At 45.1% G+C, this 23919-nt stretch overlaps 1 protein-coding gene across 3 annotated transcripts in view; it reads left to right on the top strand.

Moving 5' to 3' along the window:
* SAMD12 (sterile alpha motif domain containing 12) overlaps window positions 1-23919 on the top strand; it is a 228109-nt gene that overhangs the window by 162961 nt on the left and 41229 nt on the right. The window contains exon 5 of one of the 3 annotated variants that reach the window (XM_082235994.1): window positions 9200-9262. The exons of the other annotated variants lie outside the window; for them this stretch is intronic. Within the exon in view, the coding sequence (XP_082092120.1) occupies window positions 9200-9219 (20 nt within the window). The 3' untranslated portion in view covers window positions 9220-9262. The remainder of the gene's footprint in view (window positions 1-9199; window positions 9263-23919) is intronic. 3 annotated transcript variants of the gene reach the window in all.

Raw genomic sequence — 23919 nt, 5'->3', positions numbered from 1 at the left:
CAATTCCGTGTTGCCTTATGGAAGATTTGCACATATTGGCTCAAGCCAACACTGACTTTGTCCTGTACAACTTCCATTAATTCAATCTATTATTTGACCCGTGTCTCAACCTTTATTTTGGTGTCGTTTTATATTTCTCATTCCATACCTCTGTGGACCAGATCTAGGACCCCAAACAGACACACAGTTCGCGTTGTTGGCAGATAATGCTCCACCAATGTGCACGGGCATATTTCTCTGCCGCTGCTAATGGTGGCTTTTGACTTGAGGCCTGAGGGCTGGGTTCATGTTCTGAACCAGACACTGGTCCCTGCCAGAAACCCTGGACTACCTGCTGCAGTGTTGTTTCTGATTACCTTAAAAGCAATCGACACAAAAGGAAACAGGACCTTTCGTCAAGAACTACTTGATAGAAGAAGAACAACTCTGGGACTGCTGCCCAAACTGGTATCCTCTGTTTTGCAACTCTCCCCCTGCATCCAGACCATCAACGTGTATATTTCTTCACTTCTGAACCCATGCCTATTGTAATGGGAATTGGGGTTGCTTGTGCGTAAACTGCAAACTGCTCCAAGCTAGTCGTATAGCTAAAACTTTCCCTGGTTTGACAGCCCTTGAAACGCGACTGTCTTAGTCACTGGCAGAATCCGTGAGTGGGCGTCTCCTAAATTTCTTCCAACATAGAAATTCTTTGACTCCCAGTCTCCTCCTAGATTCTCTGCGCGGAAGCCTTCTGCGCAGCGTGGGCGTGCCAAGCGGAGGTCCAGTGCACTCTCCGCTGATTTCACTGGAAGAGTCTCGGAGCCTCCTCTCCACAGTACTCTCCACCTTTCCTTCCTCCCTGGTGTCCCCTGGATTTCCTTCCCCAGAGGAAGCTCTCTCTCTCTCTCTCCTTGCTAGTTCCCTCCCCTGCATCATTGGAGCGTCTTACCTCTCCTCTTGCCTCTGATGGCAGTTCCCTGACACCTACCGTTAGGCAAAATGTGGTGAAACCATAGGCATATAAACCACTGTTCTCACAAGTCCCCTAACGAGCCTGCTTCCCTCAGGTACAGAGAAGGAGGTTGTCCCGCCATCAGTGATGAAATATTTTGTCTTCTGTGTGTTTTAAAGGAGGGTTGTGGATTTTTCTCGGTCCCCCCCCCCCGTTTTATCTTTCGTAAACCATTTTGAGTTGTTTTTTACCGTCAATCGGTGTTTTGATTAAATAAATAAATAAATAAAATAGATGCCAGTCACATGCTGTATATCAAATTGGTAAGGGTCTCACCTTGACCTCAGGCTGCCCTTCCCCGCACCAAGTCAATGGCTTCTGGCAGACAACAGCGATCGCCGTTTGTTGACATCAGAGCATTTGGGAAGTTATGTATTATTTGGGGAGCGGGACTATTTCAGTGGCATCCCTGTGTTGGTCATGATGTGCTGCTCAACCTTAAAGTCTTCCATTTTAAATTCCTCCAAGGGCTGAACTTTTAAGTAACAGTGAGGAATATGAGGTCCTTCAGAGCCTGAAGATTGAACACCCCACGTAAGCCTCGAACACATTTTCCTCCTCCTTCGGTGCCGTAGCTGCAGTTTTAATGCGGTGTTTATCTGTCATTGTCAGTAATGCCCATGAAATGCATAAACCTGTCTGTGGGATCAAAGGAGCTATGCTGTGATTGAAGAAAGAGCATTCCACTACCTAAACAGAACTGAACATACTAAAATACCGCTGTTGAATGCTTGCATTTGGTGCAGTTCAGTCAGCACAGGTTGTCTCCTGTATTTGATGCAGATAGAACACCTTTTTGCCCTCTTCCTTGACGCTGATCTCCAGGGTTTAGATTTCATGTTTGTTTCCAATACCCATCCTGCCTGTTACCTGTCCTTGGCGATACATCATTTGCATGGTGACGCAAAAGGAGTGGATTGTCAGTCTTCATAAAATGTCAAGGACCCAGTGTCAAGATAAAAAGGCAATATTCTTGTAAGTGGTTCAGGCAGACAATAAAGCCTTTTTGTCAAGTTAGAGATGGTAGCATCTTCCGTCTCTGAGTGTGAAGTGGCTTTAACGTGGGAATATCTTGGCTCTGTAGTCTGCTATATGACCTGCTTCTCACAGAGGTGGCAAATCTGTGTTGGGGCTTTGCCACTTTGAGATGCAGTTGGAGGCTTCCGTTTCTGAATGCTACTCCTTGCAAAAATAAAAAAGGGATGTCACCAGTAGCTTCTTTTGATGGTCAGGTAGCACTTCAAAGCCACAAGCCAGGAACAGGGTTCCCCTCGACCCATACACTTTCTGAAGTACAATTCGTCAGGTACCAGAGCAAGGTGGGATCTGAATCTAGTCAACACATCCATCCAGCAGCAGCTACAATAGTATAGGTACAACATTTCACATGTACAGTGGTACCTCAGGTTACGTATGCTTCAGGTTACATACGCTTCAGGTTACAGACTCAGCTAACCCAGAAATAGTACCTCGGGTTAAGAATTTTGCTTCAGGATGAGAACAGAAATCATGCTCCAGTGGCGCGGCAGCAGCAGGAGGCCCCATTAGCTAAAGTGGTGCTTCAGGTTAAGAACAGTTTCAGGTTAAGAACGGACCTCCGGAACGAATTAAGTACTTAACCCGAGGTACCACTGTAGTGCATGGATGTGTGAACATATAAAACCCTTCTGATAGAGGGTTTTTACAGAAATAAGCTATATCACGGGTCAACATGTCGAATGTACACCAAGTCTGGGATTGTGAACTGTTTTTAAAGAAGGGCAATCTGACCTTTGTTATAAAGAACTAATTACTTTTCTTTTAGTAGCAACATGCCTACTAGTGAGTGGAACAGAATTGGAAAGGATTGGAACATCTGAGTATCTCTCATTGTAAACAGACTATACGGTCTATTGCCGTATCAGAAAAATTAACAAAGTGGTTCAGGCATTAAATAATACAAGTGATGTAGACGATTTTGTTGAAATATGGCATCCTTGTATAAAACACTGAAATCACAGATTGGACTTCGGCAAATTTCTCTAGATTGATCTGTCCTGTAGCAGGGAGGGGGCGAGCTGGGGTTTTGTTTTTGCATCCCTTTCTCTCTCTCTTTTTGTAATTGTTATATATTGGAAGTCATTAAAACTATATTGAAAAGCAAGCAAGCAAACAAAAAATATCCCTCCCACAGCCTTAGAGGCAGAGCGTTGCCATCATGGCTAGTAGCCATAGAAAGCCTCTTCCTATTCATCTAATCCTCTTTTGAAAGCATCCAAGTTGGGGACCATCAGTCGCACCTGTGGCAGCAAGTTTGCTTCAAAATTAGCGTGTCTAGAATTGCAGCCCTAAGGAGAACAGCAGCCCCCATCTTCATAGCATTTCTCAGGGTTGTATGCCCCTCTTTATAATTATTTTCTCTGACCACTCCGATGCTGGGGTTGTTGTGGGTTGGCATGCAATGAGGAAGAATAGCTGAAGGGCATATGATGCAATTTGCCTGCATGGGCCCATATGACAGAGTGAAGTGAATGCCTCTGATTTGTAGCATAAGGCTAATGGTGAGTTATTTGATTTATTGTTGTCTTTTTATGGCCGGGGAGCAGGGAGAGAGGTGTTCGTTGGTTTTCCTGGCTCAGGTCAGGTGCCAAAATAACTTGACTGGCCTTGACTGGCTACCGAGCAGATAGGCACTATATCACCAAAACAGCGGGTTGCATAGACTGAACTTCATGTTGATAAACAGCAAGTGTGAAGCTGGAATAAAACACTCTCCTGTATTTGTGCTGTCAAATGCCTTGGTCTGAGGATTTTCTGCCACACTGTGTTGGTTGTGCCTCTAAGCAACAAAGCATGCACACACAAATACCAAAAGAAAATGTAGACACACACACACACTTTTTAATGCAGTCAATTGCAATGTGTTTATAGTGGTGCATGTTGTGCACATGAATTATAGCACCCCAGCAGAATTTCTGAAAATGAAAATTCCTGGATACTGCCCTGTCTAACTTCTCCAATCTGATGCCCTCCAGGTTTTTTGGACTACCGCTCTCATCATCCCTGACTATTGGCCATGCTGGCTGCAAGTGATGGGAGCTGAAGCAATATCTAGGGGGGAACAGGTTGAGGAAGGCTGATCTAGCTCATTGTAAGGCAGGTCCATGGGTCCAGTTAGCTTGTTTCAGATGTGTTCTTTCCTTTCTTGAAGAAAACAATTCTGCAGCCTATCTTGGTTTTCCTAGTCTGGTCTCCTTTGGACCACATATCCGAAAGGGACCAGGCTAGGAGCACTGCAAGCTATGGATTTTGCGTGGCTGTCTTCCCAGGACACTTTCCTAGCTGCGCGCCACAGCAGGAAAAGGACCATAGCTCATCTTTGCAGGCAAGAAGCTCCAGGTTCCAGGCATTTCCAGTTTGATGGGCAAATAGCAGGTTATGGAAGGTCCTCCTCTAGGGACCCTGGGAAGCAGCTGCCAGTCAAAAGTGCCTTGTACTATGCTAGATGGACCAATTCTCTAAGGTAGCTTCATATCTCAATATGAACATGGGAAGCTATCTCCAAGCTCTTGGGCAAGCAGTGGCGTGACACCCCAGGATGCTTATTCACTTTGATCTGCTCTCTTTCTGTGGCCTCCTTTCAGAGTGTTCCCTCCAGTGCCATTCTACTGGGTTATTTGCATTGGGGTTGCAAAAAAAGGATAACCTTTTTATCTGATGGAGCGTCTCCACCTCCATTGTTCTGCCCGGACACTGAGGTTCAGCGCCAAGGGCCTTCTGGCGGTTCCCTCGCTGCGAGAAGCCAAGTTACAGGGAACCAGGCAGAGGGCCTTCTCGGTAGTGGCGCCCGCCCTGTGGAAAGCCCTCCCACCAGATGTCAAAGAGAAAAATAACTACCAAACTTTTAGAAGACATCTAAAGGCAGCCCTGTTTAGGGAAGCTTTTAATGTTTAATAGGTTAATGTATTTTAGTGTTTTGTTGGAAGCCGCCCAGACTGGCTGGGGGGACCCAGCCAGATGGGTGGGGTATAAATAAATTGTTGTTGTTGTTGTTGTTGTTGTTGTTGTTGTTACCTTGCATTGCTTACATAAAAAAGCAAGGCAAGACCATAAGTGATTATTCTTTCAACATTTTTTTAACGGGGTGAGGGGAAGAGAGAATGTAGATACTAGACCAAATTGGCAATGCCTTCACCACTCCATCAACAATTATCGTCCTGGCCGCATGGTATTTTGTTTGTTTTCTGATCCTAATTAATCATCTTATTTTTGAGTTAAAATAATTAAAGCTAAATCCTCTCTCTTCATTTTAATCCTTCCCGTGCTAAGCCGCGCACTGTTGCGCCATGCTGTCTATCCTGTGGAAGATGCTTGGAGCCATTTTCCTGCCTCGCAATCATGTTGTCTCTTGGAAAGTTATAAACTCTGAGAGATGAAAACACCTTCCTGAAAGAAAAAAAAGAAGGAAGGAAGGCAGTGTTAATAAGCAGCTCCCTAATCACAGCGGATGTATGCCTAGATCCGTGATCATAGGACACCAAATGTCAATGTTCCTCGCCGAAGCAAGCACTGGAAGTTAAATGCTTTAATTGGGTTTTACTTGCTTTGTTTTGTTTCAAACCTAAATGAATCATAGAGCTAAAAGGTATATTGTGCAAGCTTGAATAAAAGTCATTTGCCAAAAGTCTGTGCAGATTTCAAAGTAATTAAAACTCATGGACTGCCTACTTGGCACTATCTTCTTAATTGATAATCAAAATGAGCAGATCAAATAAGTATGCTTTGAACACAGCTGATAATTGCCAGCAATTCCCTTTGAAATTCTTGGATCAGTTGGATTCCATCATTAAACTGGTTGTTTGCAAATTCGCTACTAGTTGATGCAAATCCACAAAGAAAACCCTTGCATAATACAACGATGACACTGGGTCTCATTAAATAACATAATAAGTTTTAGGATGAGATGAGAGGGAAATAAGTTGCTTAGAATTTGTGCCGCTTTTTTTTTTTTTTTTTTTTGCCAAATCAAGGCGAATGAGAGTGTGTAAAGGTAAAAAGCAAGACTCTGTTCACTGCACTGGACAATGATGTGGTAGAAGTCAACCAAAGATTTAAAACCCCTTTAAAAGCAATGGGTGTTGTCCATTGTCACCCAAGTTGCATGATGGAACTTCCTTTTCCTCTCTTCTCCTGCATCTCCTTGTTTCATCACAAATTAACTCCAAACCTCCAGAGTACATTTCCGGGTCAGAGAATGGATATCTGTTCCATTCTGCTGGCAAACACTGCTGGCAAACTATACCTTAGAATGTGTTCCTGAAAGGTGGGGTGGTTTGCAGAACGAGATACATCAAAAACTTAATCGTAATACAGTGTAGTGTGTGCGTACTTTCATTTCTTTAAAACAGTTTTTTTTTTTTAAAAAAAAGAGTATATTACCCAACTATTCCTGTCTAGAAAGACAGATGTAGTTACAGTGGCACCTCGGGTTACAGACGCTTCAGGTTACAGACGCTTCAGGTTACAGACTCCACTAACCCAGAAATAGTACCTTGGGTTATGAACTTTGCTTCAGGATGAGAACAGAAATCGCACGGTGGCAGCGCGGCAGCAGCAGGAGGCCCCATTAGCTAAAATGGTACCTCAGGTTAAGAATGGACCTCCAGAACAAATTAAGTTCTCAACTCGAGGTACCACTGTATTCTAAACTCCAGAACTCCACGCTGTTTCTTTATTGGAATACATAGCTTACTGCCATTGGGACAACACACAATCAGCTACTGAATGGCCCCTAAAACAGATATCTAGGGTGTTGAAGAGTTCTTTTCTGAACCAAATGCCTTACTAAGGCCCAGTGTGTAAGGGACCTGGACTGCAGAGAAAACTTACTCATGTAAGAAGAGTTCCATCACTACCCCTCCAGCCCACCGGGGTCTAGTTTGAATGCATTTCACCATGTGCTCTGTTCCCTGTACATGCCAATAGCAGCTAATTATTGGTGTACTAATGCTACACATATATGGGATGGTGCACATGGAACGTGATGATGGCAGTGATAGCCACCAACTCAGATGGCTCGGCTTAAGTGCATGTGTCCTACTAAGCGGAGTATTCCCTCCAAGAAAATAACGCATGAACAGAGCCAGAATGTTCTTATTAATTGCTTTTGAATGCTGCAGTTGGTGTTTTGTGCTTCAGGTAGTGCTGGGATAATTGAAACAGCTGGGGGTGGGGGAGGAATCAAGTAGGATTCAAGGTGGTCTGCAAAGCTCTGGGGACAGATGTGCATATAAATGCACATTAAAAATAAACCCAAATAAATAAATACTGAGTTGCTCGCTCTTATTTACTTCTTGCGATCTGGTGGGACAGAACTCATTCCCACAAGCTTAGATGCTTGCATTTTCTATTATTACTTAAGACTTTTAAAAGAGGGGGAGGGAAATCTGTCTGAAGCTTATGTGATGTTTCAAAGTAAAGAGATGAGTAGAATTTGCATAATAGAATCACAAAAATGGAAAGCATGGAACATTTGATATTTAAAATAGTCTCATCTAAAGCTTTTAGCTCAGGTAGGAAAGGTTAATAAAAATCCATCCATACAGCATATAAATTATTCCAGACTTTAAAATGTAAAACAAAATTATGTCCAATCCATCATTCTGCCTTCTCTTACAAACATATGTCTCCTTAACAAACCTTTCCTACTTAAACACCTACTTGAAAAATTAAAGTGAAATGCACCACACTTCTGACTTGTGTGAGCTATAATCCAGTGTCCAGTCACTTAGCTCTAGGACTTGGCCCTAGACCAGGGGTCGGCAAAGTTTTTGTGGCTTGGGCCGGTTCACGGTCCTGCAGACGCCACGGTGGGCTGGAGTGTGTGTGCGCACGCACGCACACAAACGCAAACACTATTTCTGGCGCTCCTTCCGGTGTGAAGGAGGCGTGCGCAGCTTCCCATTGGCTGCAGGAGCTTCCTGCAACCAATGGGAAGCCGCCCAGCATCACAGAAGGCGGTCCCTGCTCTGCTCTGCGCCAGTTTAGCATGGCGCACAGGAGCCAACCGAGCGGGCAGCAGGGGTCCATGGGCCTTAGGTTGCCAACCCATGGTGTGAGAGCACAGTGGAAGGTGCCATTGAGCATTTGCACCTTGTCTTGCCCGTGACAATGAGTAATCAAAGCCAACCCTTCCATACTTGGGAAGTGAACTCATGGGAGGGTCTGAGGGGTAGAAGACATGACTTGCAGCCACCATCACAGAAATGAAATGCTACAGAATGATGTTGGAGTACCTATGAGGAAACAGTCGAAGTGCTGTACTGAAATCAGGGGCCAAAGATCCGTTTAGTATTTTGAGATTATAACAGTGATGGTGAGGTTAAAAAGAATTATTAGGGCTAGGCAGATCTGCCAATTTTGTTTCTTTTAGTTTCTCATGTTCCTGATTCTGGAATTCAGTCCCCCTACATTCGTTTGCAACAACAACAACAGCAACAACAATAATAATAATAGATTCCTTACAAAAACTCGTCAGAATTTAGTACAAACTTCTCCTAATAGACACATTTTTGTATGCCATTTTGATTAATATGCACAATTTTGCAAGCAGTTCCCCCTAATACAGTGGTGCCTCGGGTTAAGTACTTAATTCATTCCGAAGGTCCATTCTTAACCTGAAACTGTTCTTAACCTGAAGCACCACTTTAGCTAATGGGGCCTCCTGCTGCTGCCAGGCCGCCGGACCACGATTTCTGTTCTCACCCTGAAGCAAAGTTCTTAACCCGAGGTACTATTTCTGGGTTAGCAGAGTCTGTAACCTGAAACATCTGTAACCTGAAGCGTATGTAACCCGAGGTACCACTGTATCCCTTTTTGTATGTTATTGTTATGAATATATTCATCTGACTGCAGATGTCCATCTAATAAATGCATGTTGGGTTGCAGAACTGCTTTGCAAAATTCAAAGAAGTGCAGAAAGGAATGGAAGCATGGGGGGGGCTGGTTGCTTTGTCAAACACAGGCAGTGGTACCCACCAGTCCAAAACACTACATCTTCAGATTCTAGATGCACAACTGAAAATTAGCACTGGCAGCCACCCGGTTAAAAGCAATCACAAATTGGCTTAACGTATATGTTTTTCGTCCATTCGTCCATTAGTTACATTTGCATCTGAGTAAAACTAAATGTTCTGAAGCAATGAGTGTTGTTTTCTTTGTTTTTAGATCTTGCATCCATGTGTTAACAGCAGGCATCGACTTAGAAAAAGACATTCTCTTCTATCACAGGTATCTTTTTAGTCAGTTAAACATTTGTTAATGGATTGACCTAACAAATTAAGAGAATAATATTGTGTTGTTGTTGTTTAGTCATTTAGTCGTGTCTGACTCTTCGTGACCCCATGGACCAGAACACGCCAGGCACTCCTGTCTTCCACTGCCTCCCGCAGTTTGGTCAAACTCATGCTGGTAGCTTCAAGAACACTGTCCAACCATCTCGTCCTCTGTCGTCCCCTTCTCCTTGTGCCCTCCATCTTTCCCAACATCAGGGTCTTTTCCAGGGAGTCTTCTCTTCTCATGAGGTGGCCAAAGTATTGGAGCCTCAGCTTCAGGATCTGTCCGTCCAGTGAGCACTCAGGGCTGATTTCCTTCATAATGGAGAAGTTTGATCTTCTTGCAGTCCATGGGACTCTCAAGAGTCTCCTCCAGCACCATAATTCAGAAGCATCAATTCATCGGCGATCAGTCTTCTTTATGGTCCAGCTCTCACTTCCATATTGGGAAAACCATAGATTTAACTATATGGACCTTTGTTGGCAAGGTGATCCTACTGAAAAATCTGTGTGTCTGGCCTTCCTGCTTGCACAGACGACCGTTGCAACCATCATCTCCCTCAAGCAGTAGGAGCCTACAGCTCTTGAAACAAGCCAGGCCACTTTAAAAATAAGAGCTCAGTCGGTACAGAATGAGACTGTTAACCTCTGAGTTGCAGGTTTGAGCCCCATGCTGGGGAGTCCTGCATTGCAGGGGGTTGAACTATATGTCCCTTGTGGTCCCTTCCAACTCTACAATTCTATGATTCTACTTGGAGGATGGAGCTAGCCACCGAGACTCAACCTGGAGTTAATTGTTGCTTAAGCAACATCCTAAACCTACGCCAGTCTGAGTCCCACATAGACTTTCCCATTCCAAATGCCTCACCTGCCTCCTAGCACCATCACCTGAAGCAGAACAACAGCTGAGGCACAGCTACAGTGGTACCTCGGGTTAAGTACTTAATTCGTACCGGAGGTCCATTCTTAACCTGAAACTGTTCTTAACCTGAAGCACCACTTTAGCTAATGGGGCCTCTTGCTCCTGTCACACTGCTGGAGCACAATTTCTGTTCTCATCCTGAAGCAAAGTTCTTAAACCGAGGTACTATTTCTGGGTTAGCAGAGGCTGTAACCTGAAGTGTATGTAACCTGAAGCGTCTGTAACCCGAGGTACCACTGTACTAGCCATTGAAACACCTTTTTTGGTTTTATCCAGTGGATTGCAGTACATTCCAAAAGGTTAGCTAAACTTGTAAATAAGCCTCATTTCACGATGCAGGTTAGGCAAATGATCCATGCAGTCATTTCTGCAGACGGTGGGTCAATTCCCACCACTTGTAGCTACAGTTTGCACCAGTGTAGCTTGGAATCCTTGGCTTTATTGAGAAGATATAAGTAGAGAATGAGATATAAAACATGGATGATTATGATTGAAGTACATTCTCCCCCAGGGGATCGTGTCACAACTGATGGTTTCATTTATTTTTTGTGTCTCTTTAATGAAAATTCACTCTGCTGGATATTTAGCTAGCCCAAGGAAACTTTTCCATTTGTTATTTATGATGTGTAGAGTTTCTGTTCTGTTGGCTGAAGACGCTATATTTTAGAACGAACCAAGATGCAGATTACTTCTCACTTGACTCTTCTTATTCAATTACTACCTTTTCTCTCCCCCTGTTCCACTTGGCTTGGCAATTGTCCCATTACTTTTAGCAACCATATGCAAGCTATTATTCATGCTAAATGACCAGTAGGGTTTTTTTAAAATGTATGAAAAAGTCTGGCTTTTTTCATTTATTTTTAATTTGCTATCAACTCTGTTGCTGTAACTGGTCATCTGACTGTCCAGTTACAAACTTGAACATTTCCGTCTTTACAGCACGAGGTGTAAATTCCAGCTAATATCTATTCCAGTAGGTGTTTCCTGTTTCCTCCTGTGCTTAAAGAGATTTCCCATCCTTTGCTTATTTATTCCGTGTCTCAGCCTTCCAGTAACAAGAGTTATCTGGGCAGTGTGCAAAATAAAAATAAATCGCAAATACAGTACAGTTGCAAATTAAAAAGCATCAGATAGGGCAGTTAGAACTTGAAAGCAGATCACTTGATCAAATGATCAATATATATTTTTAAAAAATGAAGTTGTGATGCATTAGAGCAGAGCAGGGTTGGAGAACCTGTGACCAGGGATAGTTCAGTTGGTTAGAGTGTAGTAGAAGAGAAGAAGAGTTTGGATTTGATATCCCGCTTTATCACTACCCGAAGGAGTCTCAAAGCGGCTAACATTCTCCTTTCCCTTCCTCCCCCACAACAAACACTCTGTGAGGTGAGTGGGGCTGAGAGACTTCAGAGAAGTGTGACTAGCCCAAGGTCACCCAGCAGCTGCATGTGGAGGAGCGGGGAAGTGAACCCGGTTCACCAGATACGAGTCTACCACTCTTAACCACTACACCACGCTGGCTCTCATTGTCAGTAGTGCTGACAATGTCAAGGTCATAGAATCGATCCCCATACAGGACAACAGCATATTCCTGCATTGCAGGGGGTTGGGCTAGATGATCCTTGGGGTCTCTTCCAGGTCTACAGTTTGATGATTCTATTATTCTCTTGGTCCTTGCATGGCTCCATCAGCATAGCCAAAGACAAGGACGAATGAGACTTGCCCAGCAACATCCAGTGGGCTGAAGATTCCCCATCCTTGGAACAGGGCGTTGGAAAAACAAGCCCAGCCATCATGCTATAAATCACAGCACTCTGTGAAATTGTAAAGGTCTGGCCAGACAAAAAGGTTTTTGCCTAGCATCGGAAAGATATTAAAGCGGGTGCCAAAGTGTGCTTTTTTGAGGAAGGCTGAAATTGGCACACCAACCTTAGCTGGTAAAAGGCAATCTAAGCCACAGAGGCCACTTATGTCTCAGGTGGCAAAGATGGATTGCCCCAAAACTTTGGATCTGACTCCAAAGGATCCTTTAATGCAGTCCTCTCCAGAACAGGCTGAACATGTATCGAACCTGTCTGTTGCTTCCCTAGATCCTTCTGCTTTTGGACAGATACCTCAGCATTTTTGGACCCTCTTGCACTCATGTCCTGGTTGTCTACTGTGAGAACAAGATGCTAGACTAGGTAGGCCTTTGGCCTGATCCAGCAGGCCTCTTATTATGTTCTTACAATAACCCCATTCTGGATAGCCTCGGGGTTTGGAGACAATTTCCCCTGTTTTGGGTCCACTGCCTGCCTGTGCCAGTTTTCAGTCACATTGAATATTTCATTTTTAAAGCAACAATCTAATACTTTTTATGAAACAATTCCATTGCCATTTTTATTAGGTGACAGGGGAAGCTTTAGATAAGAACAGGTCTGTACTAGGCAGTGACTTGCTGGTTGGTATTCTGTAACATTTAGACTAGCCTTTTAATAACTGGGATCACCACACATTGACCTGTGTTCTGTTGAGCTAGAATATGGTGGAAATGGCCTTCTTACCTTTACAAAGAAGCAAACACTCCTTAACAGAACCTTATTGGAGGTTTCATAGAATCTTATAGTTGGGTTCTCAAAGGTCATCTTGTCCAACCCTCTACAATGCAAGAATCTCAGGGAAGCATCCTTGACAGAACCTCTGCTTGAAAACCTCCAAGGAAGGAGACTCCACAACCTCCTGAGGAAGACGGTTCCACTGTCGAACAGCTCTTACTGTCAGAAAGTTCTTCCTGGTGTTCCATCAGAATCCCCTTACTTGTAACTTGAAGCCATTGGTTTGGGTCCCACCCTTCAGAGCAGGAGAAAACAAGCTTGCTCCATCTTCCATGTGACAGCCCTTGAGATATGTGAAGATGGCTGATGTATCTCCTCTCAGCTTCCTCTTTTCCAGGTTCCCTATTGGAATTCAGGTCTCAAACCAATGGCTTCAAGTTACAAGCAAAGAGATTCTGACTAAACATCAGGAGGATCTTTCGGACAGTAAGAGTTATTTGACAGTGGAACAGACTCCCTCAGGAGGTTGTGGACTCTCCTTCCTTGGAAGAAGAAGAAGAGGAGGAGGAGGAGGAGTTTGGATTTGATATCCTGCTTTATCACTACCCGAAGGAGTCTCAAAGCGGCTAACATTCTCCTTTCCCTTCCTCCCCCACAACAAACGCTCTGTGAGGTGAGTGGGGCTGAGAAACTTCAGAGACGTGTGACTAGCCCAAAGTCACCCAGCAGCTGCATGTGGAGCAGCAGATACGCAAACCCGGTTCACCAGATTACGAGTCCACCACTCTTAACCATTACACCACATTGGCTCTCTTGGAGGTTTTTAAGCAGAGGTTGGATGGCTATCTGTCATGGATGCTTTCGTTGTGATTCCTGCGTTGCAGGGGGTTGGACTAGATGATCCTTGTGGATAACTTTCAACCCTAAAATTCTGTGTTTCTGTGATTCCTATAGTCATGTCTTGTTCCAGTTAGTTCCCATGGTCTGGCTTGTTGACAGCCGGCACTGGAAGCCGATCACTAACAGTGAAATGACTCTTACTGCGTTGTACGGGCACGCTGCGCTTAGTGACGGCTGTGAGTGAGGTATTGTGCTGGTACTCTGTACTTGTCTGTTTCTGCCTGCTTTCATTAATGCGCTTGGCCCAAGTACTCCCGCTTCCCTGGAATGGAGTCTGACAGTGCCATTTACTTTCCAAGTGCTGCTGATGCAATCTTACCCGCTAAGATGCAGAGAATCATCAATCACTGCAGGGGAGCATTTGCCACAGCAGTTGCCACAGCAAACAAGAGAGGGGAGCCAGAGGGAGCTGGCATGAACGAGATCTGCCTGCTGGGCATAATGGTGTTGCCACAGAAGAACAAGGCAGACACGCCCTTGCCTGGCCTACTGCAGGCATTGATTGATTGCCATTATTTGGAGGACTAAATGCCCCCAGCTATGCACATGGGGAAATGCTCCTGTTGTTAGGTGTGGGACACATAGGCGGTAAGCACAACACATCACAGCAAAGGTCTCTATGGTTCGAATATAGTGGACATCATCTCTGACCATTGGCCGTGCTTGGCTCAGGTTGATGCAAGTCGGAGTCCTGCAATACCTGGAGAACCACAGGTTCCCATCCCTGATCTGTCTAGTCCAGCACCCTGTTTTCCCCTGTGGCCAACAAGATACTTCTGAGAAGACCACAAAGGTCTTGCTTTGTTACTGATATACAGCAGCACTACTTCCAGACCTGGAGATAGGAACTGAGGTATGGAACTGAGTACCCTCCAGATGTTGTTGGACTCCCAACTCCCATCAGCTTGACCAGCACAGGCAATAGACAGAGTTGATAGGAACTGCATTTCAACAACATTTGGCAGAGCGGGGTGGGTGGGTCTAGGTTGGATACCTGTGCATTTACAGAAGGTAAAGGGACCCCTGACTATTAGGTCCAGTCGTGGCCGACTCTGGGGTTGCGGCGCTCATCTGCTTTATTGGCCGAGGGAGCCGGCGTACAGCTTCCGGGTCATTTGGCCAGCATGTCTAAGCCACTTCTGGCGAACCAGAACAGCGCACGGAAATGCCGTTTACCTTCCTGCCGGAGCGGTACCTATTTATCTAACTTGCACTTTGATGTGCTTTCGAACTGCTCCGTTGGCAGGAGCAGGGACTGAGCAACAGGAGCTCACCCTGTTGTGGGGATTCAAACCACCAGCCTTCTGATCAGCAAGTCCTAGGCTCTGTAGTTTAACCCACAGCGCCACCCGCATCCCGTGCATTTACATAGCAACTGCCTAATAGACCTCCATGAATTTGTCTCATCCCCATCTAATCTAAGAGAGCAGCCATCACCACATCTTCAGGCAATGGAGCCCATAAATTAATTCTGTGCTACGTACCTTATTTTCACTGTCCTGAATCTGTTGTTGGGTGACCCCGAGTTCTAACAAAAAAAGCAAAGGATCTCCATCCGCTTTTCTCACATTGTGCATCATTTTATAAGCTGGTTCCGTAACATGCCGTTTCCTTCACAAGTTTACTTTAGTTCAGTATGGTTTGCACCCATGTAATTGGGCGTAGCACTGCAACCTCCACCATCTTTCCCCCTAAACTTGTTGTTGTTGTTGTTGTTGTTGTTGTTGTTTAGTTGTTTAGTCGTGTCCGACTCTTTGTGACCCCATAGACCAGAGCACGCCAGGCACTCCTGTCTTCCACTGCCTCCTGCAGTTTGGTCAAACTCATGTTCATAGCTTCGAGAACACTATCCAACCATCTCATCCTCTGTCGTCCCCTTCTCCTTGTGCTCTCCATCTTTCCCAACATCAGGGTCTTTTCCAGGGAGTCTTCTCTTCTCATGAGGTGGCCAAAGTATTGGAGCCTCAGCTTCAGGATCTGTCCTTCCAGTGAGCACTCAGGGCTGATTTCCTCAGAATGGATAGGTTTGATCTTCTTGCAGTCCATGGGACTCCAGCACCATAATTCAAAAGCATCAATTCTTCAGCCTTCTTTATGGTCCAGCTCTCACTTCCATACATCACTACTGGAAAAACCAAATTTAAGATGCCTCAAATAGGGGAGCTAGTCTCAAACGTTTGTTGGGGGAGACCTAGGTTTTTTTTTTGTGGGGGGGGGGAAGTTATTTGTCCTGTCCTCAAGCTTTTTATGATGGAGGACCTCTGTAGCCACCCCCAACGACACGATCTCAAGATGGAAGGGGAGGGAACAGCTGCAGTCGCCTGCGATTCCTGCGCAATGTTTGCCATCTTGCCAAAGGTTGCAGGCAGCTTTACCTGCAGCAATTGCATGTTGATTGCCCTTTTAAAAGACAAAGTCCAGCAACTGGAGGAACGTGTAGCTACGCTCCAAAGAATTAGAGAGCTGGAGCTCTTCTTGGAAGCAACAGAGCACACCGTCTCCACCAGGGAGGAGACAGGGGACTCCCCTGAGAAGGAGGCTAGTTCACCAACACAGGAGCCAGATATATGGAGAAACGTGACTCAAAGAAGTAGGAGGCCCAGGGTTCACTCTGATTGTTTAGAAATACACAATCGCTTTGAGGTCCTCTCCCCTAGCATGGAAGACGAAGAGCAGACTCCATTTGAGGATCTCTCCCTCATTACAGTCGATCAGGTATATGAAGACGAGCAGCAAAGTCAGTCCTCAGGGAATGTGCAGGCGACCTTGGAATGGACAGCTCACGGAAGAACCCCGACCAAACCCAAGAGGAGGCGTGTAGTGGTGATAGGGGATTCCCTACTGAGGGGAACAGAAGCAGTGATCTGTGGGCCTGACAAGATGTCTCGGGAAGTGTGCTGTCTCCCCGGGGCTAAGATCCAAGATGTAACTGAACGACTGCAAGGAATCATAAAACCCACTGACGAATACCCCTTCCTCTTGGTTCATGTGGGAACCAATGACACTGCAAGCAATAGCCTCCAGAAGATCAAAAGAGACTACGAGGCTCTCGGCAGGAAATTGAAGCAACTAAATGCACAAATTGTCATCTCGTCTGTCCTCCCAGTTGAACGACGTGGCCCAGGGAGAGAGGGGAAAATAGTGGAAGTGAACAGCTGGCTTCGCAAATGGTGTAAACAGGAACGGTTTGGATTCTTAGATCACGGACTGCAGTTTCTTGAAGATGGACTTCTGGCAAGTGATGGGCTGCACCTCACAACGGTTGGGAGAAATGTTTTTGCCAAAAATCTCAGAAACCTCATCAGGAGGGCTTTAAACTGACTAATGTGGGGGAGGGAGACAGTGCTCCTGAAGGTAGGAGTCTATCAATTAATGAAGATGATCATCCAAATGTCATAGACCAAATGGAGCAAACAGCACGCGGACCTAGTGGAGGGAGGAAAAAATCCTTAAATAAGAGACACGGGGGAATGATTAATGGACTTCAATGTCTGTACACTAATGCGCAAAGCATGGGAAATAAACAAGATGAGCTTGAGCTCTTGGTACAGCAAACTAAATATGACATAATAGGCATCACTGAAACCTGGTGGGATAAGTCCCACGATTGGAATGTAATAATGGAGGGATACAATCTATTTCAGAGAAACAGACCAGACAAGAAAGGAGGAGGAGTGGCGTTATATGTCAGGGGTGTGTATACCTGTGAAGAGATCCAAGATTTAGAACCTCAAAGCCAAAGTGAGAGCATTTGGGTCAAAATTAAGGGAGAGAAGAATAACAGAGACCTCATTGTGGGAGTTTACTATAGATCCCCAAGCCAAACGGAGGACATAGATGATGCCTTCCTGGAACAGATGGCCAAGCATGCAAAAGGAAGGGAGATAGTAGTAATGGGGGACTTCAATTACCCGGATATTTGTTGGACGTCAAACTCAGCCAAGAGCATAAGGTCAAACAGATTCCTCACTGGCCTTGCAGACAACTTCATTGTCCAGAAAGTGGGAGAAGCAACAAGAGGAACAGCCATTTTAGACCTGGTCCTAACCAATGTTGATGACCTGGTTAGTGGGGTAGATGTGGAAGGATCATTAGGCGCGAGTGATCATGCTCTTCTGAAGTTTACTATACAGCGGACAGTAGCAGCCAAGCATACTAGGACTCAATTTCTTGACTTTAAGAAAGCCGACTTCATAAAACTTAGGGAAGTGCTGGGTGAGATCCCATGGACAGCAATACTAAAAGGAAAGGGAGTTCATGATGGCTGGGAGTTTGTTAAGACGGAGATAGTAAAAGCACAATGTCAGGCAATACCAATGAGACGAAAACATGGAAGGTGCCTAAAGAAACCAGGGTGGCTATCTAAAGAACTTTTAACTGAATTAAGATTTAAAAAGGATGTGTACAAAAAATGGAAAAGGGGGGAAACCACCAAAGAGGAATTCAAACAAATAGCCAGCACGTGTAGACACAAAGTCAGAAAAGCTAAAGCACAGAATGAACTCAGGCTTGCTAGAGAGGTTAAAAGCAACAAAAAAGGCTTTTATGGGTATGTTCGTAGCAAAAGGAAGAACAAAGAAACAGTGGGGTCACTCAGAGGAGAAGATGGTGAAATGCAAACAGGGGACACAGAAAGGGCTGAACTCCTCAATGCCTTCTTTGCCTCAGTCTTCTCCGATAAAGAAGACAATGCCCGACCTGAAGAATTTGAAGCAAATGATTCAGCAAAGGAAACACAGCCCAGAATAACTAAGGAGATAGTACAAGAATATTTGGCTAGATTAGATGTATTCAAGTCTCCAGGGCCAGATGAACTGCATCCAAGAGTATTAAAAGAACTGGCAGATGTGATCTCAGAACCACTGGCAGTCATCTTTGAGAATTCCTGGAGAACAGGCGAAGTCCCGGCAGACTGGAGGAGGGCAAATGTTGTTCCTATTTTCAAAAAGGGGAAAAGAGAGGACCCAAATAATTACCGCCCAGTCAGTCTGACATCAATAGCAGGGAAGATTCTGGAGCAGATCATTAAGCAAACAGTCTGTGAGCACCTAGAAAGGAATGCTGTGATCACCAATAGTCAGCATGGATTTCTGAAAAATAAGTCATGTCAGACTAACCTGATCTCGTTTTTTGACAGAATTACAAGCCTGGTAGATGAAGGGAACGCAGTGGATGTAGCCTACCTTGATTTCAGCAAAGCATTTGACAAGGTGCCCCATGATATTCTTGTAAAGAAGCTGGTAAAATGCGGTCTTGACTATGCTACCACTCAGTGGATTTGTAACTGGCTGACTGACCGAACCCAAAGGGTGCTCATCAATGGTTCCTCTTCATCCTGGAGAAGAGTGACTAGTGGGGTGCCACAGGGTTCTGTCTTGGGCCCGGTCTTATTCAACATCTTTATCAACGACTTGGATGATGGACTCAAGGGCATCCTGATCAAATTTGCAGATGACACCAAACTGGGAGGGGTGGCTAACACCCCAGAGGACAGGATCACACTTCAAAACGACCTTGACAGATTAGAGAACTGGGCAAAAACAAACAAGATGAATTTTAACAGGGAGAAATGTAAAGTATTGCACTTGGGCAAAAAAAATGAGAGGCACAAATACAAGATGGGTGACACCTGGCTTGAGAGCAGTACATGTGAAAAGGATCTAGGAGTCTTGGTTGACCACAAACTTGACATGAGCCAACAGTGTGACGCGGCAGCTAAAAAAGCCAATGCAATTCTGGGCTGCATCAATAGGAGTATAGCATCTAGATCAAGGGAAGTAATAGTGCCACTGTATTCTGCTCTGGTCAGACCACACCTGGAGTACTGTGTCCAGTTCTGGGCACCACAATTCAAGAAGGACACTGACAAACTGGAACGTGTCCAGAAGAGGGCAACCAAAATGGTCAAAGGCCTGGAAACGATGCCTTATGAGGAACGGCTAAGGGAGCTGGGCATGTTTAGCCTGGAGAAGAGGAGGTTAAGGGGTGATATGATAGCCATGTTCAAATATATAAAAGGATGTCACATAGAGGAGGGAGAAAGGTTGTTTTCTACTGCTCCAGAGAAGCGGACACGGAGCAATGGATCCAAACTACAAGAAAGAAGATTCCACCTAAACATTAGGAAGAACTTCCTGACAGTAAGAGCTGTTCGACAGTGGAATTTGCTGCCAAGGAGTGTGGTGGAGTCTCCTACTTTGGAGGTCTTTAAGCAGAGGCTTGACAACCATATGTCAGGAGTGCTCTGATGGTGTTTCCTGCTTGGCAGGGGGTTGGACTCGATGGCCCTTGTGGTCTCTTCCAACTCTATGATTCTATGATTCAACTCTATGATTCTATGAAATACTTTAGCCCAGATATGGGCAACCTATACCCCCCCAAAAAATGTTTGTTGGACTCCAACTCATATGATCCCTAACCATTGGCCATGCTGGCTGGGTCTTTTGGGAGATGGAGTCCAATAATATCAGGCTCCTCATCCCTGCTTTAGGGATTTTTAAGATGTGGTGGAAAGTAGCATAATCAAATCAATCAAAGCATGGACAATTCTATATATCTAGGGCCTTGCATATTCGCCGTAGTTGATTAAAAATATATATATCTAGAAAGCCTGGATTCAGTGACCTGTACATGTTATGCCAGTAGAGAGCATTTGCATAATTCATGCTACAGGGTTTTAAAGATCAGTTCACACAATTTTATTCTAGTTGTTGGAATGCCACTGAATCCCAACTGCTGTCATTGAAAATTCTCTTGAGCCACCTCTGCTGCTTCCGGAATTTTAGCAGATGTGGCCCACAAAGAGTCAAGTGTGTCTTATGGGTGGGTGGGGAATGCTTTCTAAAAATTCTGAAATGAAAGCTTAAATTTTCAGGCAGTTGAATCCTAAACCCAAAATAGTTGTACCTTGGTTTTCAAAAAGCTTAATTCCTGAATGTTTGGGCTCCTGAACGCTGCAAACCCAGAAGTGAGTCTTCCGGTTTGCGAACTACTTTTGGATGCCGAACATCCGACGGGGCTTCCGCAGCTTCCGATTGGCTGAAGGAGCTTCCTGCAGCCAATCAGAAGCCGCGCTTTGGTTTCTGAACATTTTGGAAGTCGAATGGACTTCCAGAACAGATTCCGTTCGACTTCCGAGGTACGACTGTATGATGATTTGTGTTTTCCTGTGCTGCTGTGGAATTGCAAGATAAACACAGTCTTGCATAAGCATGCCCATAGAATTTGTGATCACTTATCAGAAGGGTTTGAAAGCGCTCAGAGCTCTTCAGTATATATGTGTAACGATTCAGCGGCTGAAATCTCTTTTAAGAACAATATTAAATAACTATCAGGCCTCAATTGAGTGCTAAATTGGATACCGGTTCACTGTGGACTTGTGACACCGACAGACAGAATACAGGAGCCAGGAGGAAACGTGTCAACCGTGGACGTACAATGTGACACTTTAAAGAGTTGAATTATACAGCGTTAAGTATGTTTCTAGTTTAGCGATAAAGGATTACACTGGAAAAAATGTAGAGGCCGTTGAGAATAAGTGTAAGAGAAGGGACCTCAAATTAATTGGTGTTGCAGAAAAGAACAGTTGACATTGAAACAGCTAATAACTAATAATGGTAAGGACTTGTTGGGAAAGTTTCTTCCACCCTTGAAAAGTGGAGAGAAGCTGTACAGAATACTAAGATGTGTTTTCTATACAGTGGCCTCTTTTTCATTGTGAGGTGGAGTCTTTGAAGTCTGAAATTAAAGCCCGATCCTCAGGAAGAGCTGGGCGGCAAGTTCCTCATGTACACGCATACCCAACAGGCTCTTGCCTCCATAATGTGCCACTTTGAGAGTTGGCATGGTGATGGTCAATTGGGCCCACATTCCCAGCGTCCATTTAAACCCTGTGATATGCTGTGATATGAAAACAAATAATTCTGAAAACTAAATTCTGTTAAGGGTGCTAAGGGTTATTCACCTTACAGAGCTACAATTTCTGACGTCCATGTGAAAAGGGATTGTGTGCCTTCCAACATGTCGCAGAGGAAAACTGGGGTGCACATTTTTTTCTGGTTTCCCCAGCCACTCTGGGCAACTTCCAACAAAATATTAAAATACAGTGGTCTGTTAAACATTAAAAGCTTCCCTAAGCAGGGCTGCCTTCAGATGTCTTCTAAACGTCAGATAGTTGTTTATTTCCTTCACATCTGGTGAGAGGGTGTTCCACAGGGCAGGCGCCACTACCGAGAAGGCCCTCTGCCTGGTTCCCTGTAACTTGGCTTCTCGCAGTGAGGGAACCACCGGAAGACCCTCAGTGCTGGACCTCAGTGTCTGGGCAGAACGATGGAGGTGGAGACACTCCTTCAGGTATACTGGACCGAGGCCGTTTAGGGCTTTAAAGGTCAGCACCAACACTTTGAATTGTGCTTGGAAACGTACTGGGAGCCAATGTAGATATTTCAAGACTGGTGTTATGCGGTCTCGGAGGCCGCTCCCAGTCACTAGTCTAGCTGCCGCATTCTGGATTAGTTGTAGTTGCAGTTTCCGGGTCACCTTCAAAGGTAGCCCCACATAGAGCGCATTGCAGTATAAAGTGAGTTCTCACCCTGGAGTTGGAGGCAGGGGGGACCTTTTGGAAGCTGAGAACTACCTTCCCTCACAACCAACCTGCTGGGTTCCAGTAATGGCGGTTGTGGCCAGACTCACACCTCTCGCCCTCCAGGTAAACAAGAGCTTTTGTTATAACAGTTCAGGGGCACATATAAGACATATAAACCTCAGAAGGCCTGCTCCCAAGTGCCCCTCACTCCAAAGTACAGGAGGCAGCACCGAGAGAGAGAGCCTGTGTGGTGTAGTGGTTAAGAGCTGTAGTCTCGTAATCTGGGGAACGGGGTTCGCGTCTCCGCTCCTCCACAAGCAGCTGCTGGGTGACCTTGAGCCAGTCACACTTCTTTGAAGTCTCTCAGCCCCACTCACTTCACAGAGTGTTTGTTGTGGGGGAGGAAGGGGAAGGAGAATGTTAGCCGCTTTGAGACTCCTGAAGGGGAGTGAAAGGTGGAATATCAAATCCAAACTCTTCTTCTTCTTCTTCTGTGTGGGGTGTCCTGTTTGCTGGATGCTTTCCTTAATGCAGGGCTTTAAACTCTGGGCCATAGCTGTCATCATCCCTTATCATTGATCCCATTGACTAGGACGGACAAGGCCATATCCTTGCTTTAAACCAATAGTATTTAACAGTTTCAAAGGTGGGACTGACCCACCTTTAGTCCAGCTGGGGTTTCACTTCTCAGTTTTCCAACCTATATTTACAGTGGTACCTCTGGTTACGTACTTAATTCGTTCTGGAGGTCTGCTCTTAACCTGAAACTGTTCTTAACCTGAAGCACCACTTTAGCTAATGGGGCCTCCTGCTGCCACTGCACCGCTGCTGCACGATTTCTGTTCTCATCCTGAAGCAAAGTTCTTAACCCAAGGTACTATTTCTGGGTTGGCGGAGTCTGTAACCTGAAGTGCATGTAACTTGAAGCGTATGCAACCCGAGGTACCATTGTATACGGCAGCTTCATTGCAGTCTGCGGTCAGCTGCATCTCCCATCAGTTGAAAACCAGTCCTGTAAATTGGTCTTCCTCAACCTGATGCCTTCTGAATCCTTTGGACCATAACTCCCATCATCTTTTGCCATTCACCACACTGGCTGGAGCTGATAGGAGATACCCCTCCTCTTAAAACACACACACACCTCACCTTTCACCTACTCTGAAGTCTTTTAAGCCCCAGGCAAAGACTTTATTCCCTCTGTCTTCTTACCATTTTTCTAATATTTTAGACATGTTATTTTAGTCCCTCTGGAATTCTGACGGTGATTGGTATTACTTGCACGGTGCTCCCTGTTCTTAGAGGTTTGCAAAGATGCTGAAATCGTTTTAGTTAAGGGTTTCTGTTTTGTTTTTAAGGCCCTATTATGTACTGCATTTTGAACATAATTGGGTATTTTAATTGTTTTATGGTTTATTGTACATCGTCACCTAGAGGCTTTCACACAAGGCGACAAATGAAACGAAATAAGTGCAGGGATGCCGTTCACAGCCCCTGCACAGTTTGTGCCCTCGCACGTGCAGCTGAACAGAAACCACCTTTGACCACTTGAGGTCTTAACTCATCCGGACGCCCAAGTCTCAGAGACTGGCTACCCCAGGGTTAGGAGATAAACCTTGGTCTGTGGGAAAGCAGGCTTTGTGGAGGAGATGAACATCTTGAGGGGAGATTGAGAGCAA

The sequence above is a fragment of the Podarcis vaucheri genome, assembly GCF_965113315.1.
Source record: "Podarcis vaucheri genome assembly, chromosome: 8".
In the NCBI taxonomy this organism is placed as follows: Eukaryota; Metazoa; Chordata; class Lepidosauria; order Squamata; family Lacertidae; genus Podarcis; species Podarcis vaucheri.
The sequence above is the reverse complement of the archived record's forward strand: the minus strand, read 5'-3'. Positions and strand labels throughout refer to the sequence as shown.